This window comes from Psammomys obesus, unplaced genomic scaffold, assembly GCF_907164565.1.
Source record: "Psammomys obesus unplaced genomic scaffold, mPsaObe1.curated_primary_1811, whole genome shotgun sequence".
Lineage (NCBI taxonomy): Eukaryota > Metazoa > Chordata > Mammalia > Rodentia > Muridae > Psammomys > Psammomys obesus.
In genome coordinates, this window is record NW_026590062.1 from 2,704,256 (window position 1) to 2,713,303 (window position 9,048).

Here is a 9,048-nt window from a genome sequence, read left to right on the forward strand (position 1 = left end):
GAGAGGGACACAAGGCATATGGAAGAAGCTCTTGGATTATTATACAAAGACTGTGGCAGTCCCTCCTAATACAGAGCATGAACAGCAGCTGTGTCAGCCCAGCCACGCCACTCCTCGGCGTTTACCCAAGAGAAAACCAGCAAACTGGGCTGGGCATTCGGATCAGTTAATAGAGTCCTTGCCAAGATCCACATAGCCCTGGGCTCCATGTCCAGCACCGCACAAAACCGGTGTGGCGATGCACACCTGTAATCCTAGCCCTTGAGACCCGGGGCCAGAGGAGTAGAAAAGCAAGGTCTCGACTGCACAGTCAATTTGAGGCCAGCCTGAGCTACATGGAGACCATGTCTCAGAGGGGGTTGAGGGAGGAGAGGTAAGACTTACAGACTTATTTATAAATGTTCACAGCAGCTTCCCTTCTTGTCTGTTTATTTGTTTTGGTGTGTGTGTGTGTGTGTGTGTGTGTGTGTGTGTGTGTGTGTGTGTGTGTGTGTGTTTACAAGCCAGCCTAGAACTCACAACCCTCCTGCCCAGCCTCCTGAGCACTGAGGTGACTGGCATGCACCAGCACACCCAGGTACAGCTTCATTTCAAATGGCTCAAACTGAGAAAGACTCCAGGGCCAGCCCAAGAGAGACAGCAAAGCCACCGCCATGTGCCTCTGGGATGGACTACAACAGAGCAATAAAAGGGGCTAGGACAGGACCAGTCTCAGGTAACGATTCTGAGGGAAGAGAGAAGACCGAGCAAACAAGCAGGGGGCGGAGCTAACTCCATTGGTCTGAAAGCCTAGGAAATGGAAACCAGTCTTTATGGACAGAAAGCTGATGGAGGCAGGCTGGGGAAGGGCAGGCTGGAGGCATCAGAGAGGCATGGTGCTGTGTGGGTGCGGGGCAGATGTTTGCCACCCTTGTGTGGCAACAGCTGCCTGGGAGAGACAGGTGAAGCTCACCCACTGGGGCCTTAAGTCCACATTCTTTATGTCTGTCAATTGCACCTCAATAAAGATGGGTTTAAAAAAAAAAAAAAAAAAGAGTAACGCCTCAGAGACCAACCGCAAACCAGTTACACAGAGCAAGTGATTGCAGGCTTTTTCTTTTGAGCCAGATCAAAGAGAAGAGGGTTTTGGCACCTGAGCTGCTTCAGTGACTGGGTGCTGAGGCAGGGGAGCAGGAAAGAATCTCAAAGTCGGTTGAAGTTTCTCCCAAGTTTTGGGTTTTTTGAGACAAGACTCACCATGTAGACCAGGCTAGAATCAAACTCAGAGCTCTACCAGCTTCTGCCCAGCTCCCCGGAGTGGGAGCTAGAATAAAGCCACTTAAGAAGACAGCGCTCCCTCTAGCTTTTTGCACAGAAAAAAAGAAAAAGAAAAAAGAAAGAACTGCCTGACAACCACTTCTGTGCATAACCTTTGACCCACAAGAGGTAGCAGATCACAACCCAAAATGCCAGGGACTTTAACATGCCAGGGGCAGGGGAGTCAAGATTCTGATGCTCTTTGCCTGGACCTGGCAGGCCCCAAGCTTCTACATAAGATGGTAAACAACACGCTTACCTTCTCTCTCCTCTCCCCAGGGAGCTCGCCAGCCATCTTGGCACACCTCTCGTACCCGACCTCGCTGCTGGAAGCCGACCGGGAGAACCTGGAACGAAGATGGGAGTTACTCACACAGAGCGGCAAGCCTCCATGGCCTCAAGCCCACACTGCCTGGCCCAGGGAGGCACAAGCCCATCCAGCTTCCTTTGAGAAAGTATGTGTCAGTTAGTCAAAAAGGGGGCCTGGTGGGGCGGGCGTACCTTAGGCAGAGCATGTCTGCGTACACAGAGCCCACCACCAGCGAGAAGCAGGTGCCTGGGTGCCGCTTGCAGCTCCACTCCCTCCCGTGGGAGCCTGCATGGCTTGTGGCCTCACCTGAGGCTCTATTTCCTCACATACAAAGCAGGGATAATTAACATCTCCCTCCCTCTTTTATAGGGCCGACATGAGAGGCAAGCCATGACCCCAATAACTCTGTGAAGGCGTTGAGGGAAGACTGAAGACGCCCCAGGCGGGATAATTAATGGTTATCCTTAGCAACTGTGGGCACAACACTCACCCACCGCCAACCAGCAGCCACGAGACCCGGGGGCGGTGGGCGGTCCTGTAAAGTGGTAACACAGGCTTGCTTCTGCCTCTCTGGGCCTCAGTTTCCCTGCTTATAAAGGAGAAGGAGGAGAGGATTCACATCTTTCCATCCCTGCCATGCTCTTTGTAGCACATGCCAGAACATGAGGCACGATGTGTCTATACAGTGTTTCAGGTTCGGGGCTTGGGAATAAAGAAAAGAAAACAAAAAAAAAAAAAAAAAAAAAAAAGAAAAAGGAGGGGCGATCAGAACATTTCTTTTTGTTGTCTTTGTTTGTTTGTTTTTTGTTTGTTTCTCGAGACAGGGTTTCTCTGTGTAGCCTTGGCTGTCCTGGACTCACTTTGTAGACCAGGCTGGCCTCTCACCTGCCTCTGCCTCCTGAGTACTGGAATTATGGGTATGTGTCACCGTGCCCAGCTGCTCAGAATATTTGAACTTGATCTCTACCAGTCAATCCATATGGCTGGGAGGCCATGAGTGTTCCTAACCTCAGAGACTCAGTTTCCCCGTCTGTCACATAATCACATAGCTCCTCCCAGGCACCTGGACCACACAGTGAGGCCCTGGGCTCCTCTGTTCTCATAGCTTGGGAAGAACCTCTTTCAAAATCTACCAACATATAAACCCTCTCAGTGGACCGACATCCCTGGGGCAGGGGACCATGAGGTGGCTCAGCAGGTAAAGGAGCTTGCTGCCAAGTCTGATGACCTCAGTTTGATTCCCTGGCCCCTAAGAGTTAACTTTGGGTCCTGGGTCCACCAATTCCCAGGGTGCTGGGAGGCCACCCCTGTGGTCGAATGTAGGCAGTGAGCAGAACACTGAGGAGAGGGTGGGTAATGCCTGGTGACACATCCCTGCTGTGGCCACAGTGGGAAACAACAAGGCTGGAGGCTTGGCACATCACATGTTGGCATTAGCCTCAGTGGCTGACTTTGTGTGCCCAGGGCTCCTCCGTGGAGGACACTGCCCACATTCTTCCCTGGGCTTTTCTCTCAATCTTTAATGGAAGGTCCTGGTGGGATTTCAGTTCTGACTCCAGCTCTAGGCAGGTAGAATCAGGAGGTCATGGAGTTCAAGGTCATCACTGGCTACCTAGAGAATTTGAGGCAGGGTGGGCTACATTAGATGGTGGTCCTGCTTACCCAGGCTCTATTGGTTTTCTTTTCTTTTCTTTTTAAAGATTTATTTATTACAATATCTGTCTACACTAGAAGAGGTCACCAGATCTCATTATAGATGGTTGTGAGCCACCATGTGGTTGCTGGGAATTGAACTCAGGACCTCTGGAAGAGCAACCAGTGATCTTTACCTCTGAGCCATTACTCCAGCCCTGGTTTTATTTTCTAATCTATTCATGGACGCTGAGGCCCAATCAGTGTGTGAGTGTGTGTGTGTGTGTGTGTGTGTCCATGGGCGTGCATATGTATGTAAGGTGCTGGGGACAGAACCCAGGACCTAGCATATGCTTGAGTGAGTGCTCTGGCACTGAGGCACACGCCATCCCTGCTCCAATCTAAAGGGCACTCTGTCCTCTGACCTGGGGGACAGCTTAGCCACAGAAGCAGGGTAAGCTGGAAGTGATCATGACTCCCCAGCTTCAGGCGTCCCCACAGAGTCCTGCCTCCTCGAACGAGAACACATCTCCTGCTGCACTCCATGTTGAGTGTCAGCTGAGCCCCAGCGAGAGAACGCCCTGACCCTCACCTCAGCTGCTAATCCGAGGTGTAACTACCATCACCTCCCCTGAGGCATTGGCTGGGATGTGTGTGTAAGTTTTCTCCTAGCCTTGGGCTCTCCAATAGGTGTTAAGGCAGCCTGAGGCTGATCGAGGGTTCACTTACAGTTTGGTCAAATCCGCAGGCAATGGCCGAGCCTGGGACACCCTTCTCCTGACCTCTGGCTTCTCCCCTGTGCTCTCCACAGTCCAGCCTTTGATTCGAGCCTGAACATTCACACCAGTTCTCTCAGACTCTGGAACTATGGATGGGGACCCAGGAGTCACAGAGGTGGGCTCAGACACCACCGCCAAGGCCACAGGGCTGTCTTCTCCAAACTGACTGAGGCGCTTCCTGACAGACTTCCTCTCTGTCCACGCCGAAGCCTCCTGGTCAAACCTTCCACCCTTGACCTCGGCCAGCCCCAGGCCTCTTCCTGACCTGGGCAAAGTAGACTCCTGCACCTTTTCTGATTGCTGGTCTAGCCTGAGCTCCTCTTCCTGGGGACCCTGATCATTTGCAGAAGCGGCCCTGGCCCTTGGAGTCCTAGGACTGTCTGCCTCTATCTGCTTAAGAACTGTCTTCTCCCTCCGTGCATGGAGCCTCTTGGCCACCTCTTGGAAGTCCGAGTCAGGGTCCTGAGGGGTGGTGTCCACACGGGCAGGGCCCTCTGCATCGCCCCTAGGCTCCATGCTGGTCCTCTCTGGGCCCTGGCGCTCTGCTGCTTTCTGCTCACTGGCCGCCTTCTTCAGCAACATCTCTCTGCTCTCAAATATGGCAGTCAGATCCACAGATGCAGGCCTAGGTGTCTTCATCCACGTCTTCTCGGGAGGCGTAGGAGGAACTTTGCCCATGACAGCCACTCCACCCAGGCCTGGCTTTGGGGTCTGCAGGTTGTCATAGAACACAGCTGACATAGGCCGTCTCTTTGGGTGAGGCTTGGCCTCTGGAGCCGGGCCAGCGGGGTCCTCCACACTGTGGGCCTTTGGCAAAGGTTGGGCTCTGCCTGCCTCCCCCTGAGATCCAGTGGACCCAGTGTCCTGTGACAGGGAGGTTGGTCGGGGCAGAGTCACTGGGGGTTTTCGAGGGGGGAGGGCAGGCTTGGCAGCCACCTCAGGCCTGGCACTTAAGGGAGACGCCTGGGTTGTCCGGGAGCTGGCCTCCCGGCTCCCTTCATTGGGTCCTTTGCCCAGGCTGGGTCCAGCTTTGGTTGTTTCAAAGAGGCCCATGGTGCTGGGACCAGGCCTCAGGAGTGTGGCTTTGTTAGGTACAGGTGGGCCGTTGGGCAGGGCCTCCCCTCTGTCTGCCTCCTGGCTAGCTAAGCGGGGCACCCTTTTACCCACGTCCTCTTTAGCTTCCTTCTTGTCAGTCTCAGCTGAAGGACAGGGCTGAGCGGCACCAGACCATGAAGATGTGACAGGGGCCTTCCTCTCGGGGACCTGCTCCTTGCAGAAAGGCTTGGGAGCGATGGGCAGAGGGAACAGGCGGGCCTGCAGGGGGCTTTTTGCATTTAGGGTCCTGGTGGGGGAAGCCCCAGAGATGTCCCCAGCCTGGCAAAAATAGGTCCTCTTCAGGGTTTCCTCCCTGCTGATGTCACCGAGGCTGGGCCCCGCCCTCAGGGATGCGATGGAGCCAACTTCGACCCGCGTCGCCATGGTTACAAACGTAGCTCCATGAGGACTAAGTACATCAGAAATGGAGAAGCAACTGCTTAAAAAAAAAAAAAAAAAAAAAAAAATTAAGACAGTAAATTTAGCAGAGGGTATTTACAGGACTCAGAATGAGAATTTAGGGCGAACGGGACCACAAGACCTTCTCCCCAGATTCAGATCTCACTGGACAAGCTCGGATGCTCTGTTGGGCCCTGAAAGGGACAGACAGTGACCCTGGTTTGCTTCTGCTCAGAGGGCTCAGGCACAGCCCTGCTGCTGTCTGGGGACTTGCCTGGCTCAGCCGATCTCAAAGCCAGCTCCAGTGGACCCAGCACCAGCACAGGGGAGGTAAGGTAACCACCCTCAGCTCACACAAACACCCCAAGCAGGAGGCCCTAGAACTGTGGAACCCTGTTGGCTGCCCTCCCCCCATCTTCCCGTCCTCAGTTTCCTTTTTGTTTTGGTTTTGTTTTTCCAGCAGTGAGGACAGAACCCAGGGCTTCAAGTGTGCCACACATGCTCCATGCCAAGCCAGGCCCAGCCCCTTACATTCTTAACAAGAAGGCTGTGGTGATGACTACGATGAGGCCTAGCTACGCCAAGTGCAGCTGGTACTCTGCCTATGTGGCCATCCACCTTTTGGCTGGGTCTAGCAGTCAGGTCTCACTTCCCAGTGGCCGGGACAACCCTAGCCTTCCCAGCTCAGCTTTGAGCTCTGCTCTCAGACAGGAGCCCCCGAGTCTCCCAACAGCTCAGACAGGCAGAAATGGTGTGCCTTGTGCCTTGTGACTGGAGGAAAACAGAGAAGTTCCCAATTGGTTTCCCTCAGCTAGAGCCAGACCTCTCATCCTAGCCCTTTTTCTTTCTCTTTGCCTTCTGAGACCTTGAGCCTCCTGCCTCCACCCACAAGACACTGTGATTACAGGTGTGTGCCACTCTGTGGAGCTTCAGCCCTGCCTCTGAAATACAGCTTTTTATTCCTTTCTAATCTTAAAAAGCACGGGAGTCTCACTGCTCCTGACCCACCCTGCTCCGGCTATGCCCATCCCCTTCCCAACTACCACGAATGGCCCACCCCTCCAGGTGCTCAGAAGGGAGATGATTTCCTGGTTAACTAAAGACCTTCCAGGCCTGGTGTAGCTCACTGCATGGAATGGAGGCAAATTTAGGCATTTTCTCTTCCTTACACATTCCATGGGCTAACAGATTCCAGCTTCCAAGCTGGGAAATTCGTCTAGACTTAGCCTGGGGCAGGATGAAGATTTGGGAGACCTAAGAGCCTGAGGTTTTCCATCTGTACAGTCCCCCAGGCAGAGGGCCAACGCCCCCATTCCCACCCCAAATCGGGGCTGCTCACCTTAGAGCCCTGGTGGTCTCTCAAAGTCCCATTCTGCAACTCACACAAAGCCAGAACACAGGACAGACAGACAATTTCCCAGCAACCGCACCCTCCAAACGTCCACTTACCCAGGCTGGCGGGTCCTGGGTGAGGGACACGGGGCCACCTGGGAATGCCAGCAGGGTCACAGTTCATGGCGAACGGGCTGTCCTCTGGAGCCCACAGCAGAAGCGGCAAGAAGGAGACTGCACCCACAGGCTGCCTCTGCAGGGCTGGGGAGACACAGAAGGACAGCTTGGTTCCGGAGTTCCTTCCGCACAGACGGTGCAAAAGCTTTCGAGTTCCAACTGCATCCGGCTGGCATCTCCTCCAGCTCGGAGACTCCTTTCAGCTTTATATATTCACACACAGTGTGCACAGAGAGCCTGGTCTACGTAGGTGCTCAGTAGACACCTCCCCTGCTCCTCAGATCCATACTGACTGAGTACCTACTATGTGCACCAACATGAACTAGAGACACCCTGCAACCACAGAACTCAGTTTCACATGAGATGCATCTACGCACACACATTCATGAACACAGACACAGAGTGTGCATGAACACACACTCACTCACACACTCATGCACATGCTCCTTAATGAACACAAACACTCGTACAAATGCTCACACACCCAAGCACACACAAGCAGTTGTAACCCTGCATAGGAAGGGTGGTGGTCTATAATGGGATTGGGGAGCCTATGACCAGGGGGATGGGGGTGGGGTCACCCTTCCCAAAGAAGTGCTCTCAACCTACAGGAGGTGGCTTCTGGGTGCTCAAGGTGTCTGCAGCTATGCACAGTGGCAAACACAAATCATCCCAGTATTTGGGATGTCGAGGCAAAAGGATCAGGAGTATAAGGCCAGCCTGGCCACATAAGGCCCTTTCTCAAAACCAAACCAAACAAGAAGGTTCCAGCTGACTGAGTCACTCTCTCTCCCATTCAACACACTGGATCCCTTGGAGGCTCTCGGATGCCTCCTCAGGGCCTTTGCAGAGGCTAGACTGTATCTCTGGGATATGCCTCTTGCTTACACACCCAGGCAAACCTTGGGCCACAGTTCAGACATGCGCAGCCCCTCATGTATGCTTGCAGAGCTCTCCAAAGCCCGGGAAGTCCACAGAACTTACTGCTGGACAGCCACATTGACTAAGACACATTCCTCGCTCTACACTCACTGGCAGGCTCACAGGGCACAGCACCCCCTGTGCCACGGCCGTCACATGACAGCACATAGCGGATAGCCACTTATAGATGCTTGCTGAGTGAATAAATGAAGGGAGATATTCTTCTGACCCTGATCCCCCACTGCTCTGAGAGTTAAGTCCAGGTTCCCAGAATCTACCACAGTGGCAATGAAAACTCTGGGTCCTTACAGCGGTCGGAGACCCTGGAGCTGCAGTGCTCATCCGAACACTCACCGGCCAATCAAGAGCTCTGTTGTCAGGCTGGGTGACCCCTGAGCACCCTCCCTAGGGTGTGTCCACCACACACACCTACAGTGGCCACAGCCATCTCAGCGCAGTGCCAGCATGATGGTCAGAATTAGCCTCTCCGTGGCTTTCATAGGAAGAGTGTCACCAGGGCAGCCACTGCTGAGCTGGGACCAATGGTGCACAAATGTCAGCCACTGGGGGATCCCTAAGCCCACCCCAGAGGCCATGAGGCAGATGCAAGGGAGGATGGCTGAAAGCCAAAGGCAAGCATGTCAGTTCACAGTCTTCAGTACAGACACGTGCACACACAGACACACTTGCATCCAGGAATCCAAGACCCGGCGAACAGATCCACGAGCCAAAGTTCTGAAACCACAGTAGAAGAGGCCTAGATAATCACGCCCAATAATAGAAGCCCTGGATTCTCTGGGTTTTGCTGAGCCTGTTGTAAATGGCAAGAAGCCCACTTAGAAGCTTTTAAACCCAACTTCAAATGCATCCCATATGCTACACCCAATTTGAGACAGTAGACTCTTCCAGAACACAGCAGAAGCCCACTCACACTGAACCGGCAGCTATTTATTCCTGGGTGGCCTCGCTCACTGTGTACTGCGCAGAACTGACACACCATGAGTAAAGCCGGGTAGCTAACAGGTCCTTAGAAAAAGGAAGGAAACTGGGACTGAGCCAGGTGTGTGTGTGTGTGTGTGTGTGTGTGTGTGTGTGTGTGTGTGTGTG

General features: G+C 53.6%; 1 protein-coding gene across 3 annotated transcripts in view; it reads right to left on the reverse strand.

Annotated features, from left to right (window-relative positions):
* Nucleotides 1-9,048, reverse strand: part of Kiaa1671 (KIAA1671 ortholog) — a 134,921-nt gene that overhangs the window by 95,892 nt on the left and 29,981 nt on the right. For 2 of the 3 annotated variants that reach the window (XM_055605703.1, XM_055605702.1), the window contains exons 2-4: nucleotides 6,961-7,104; nucleotides 3,968-5,548; nucleotides 1,556-1,643 (exon numbers count right to left, since the gene is read on the reverse strand). In XM_055605703.1, the coding sequence (XP_055461678.1) occupies nucleotides 1,556-1,643; nucleotides 3,968-5,496 (1,617 nt within the window). In that variant the 5' untranslated portion in view covers nucleotides 5,497-5,548; nucleotides 6,961-7,104. Of the gene's footprint in view, nucleotides 1-1,555; nucleotides 1,644-3,967; nucleotides 5,552-6,960; nucleotides 7,105-9,048 lie in introns of all 3 variants that reach the window. The other variant, XM_055605704.1, reaches the window with a different exon arrangement.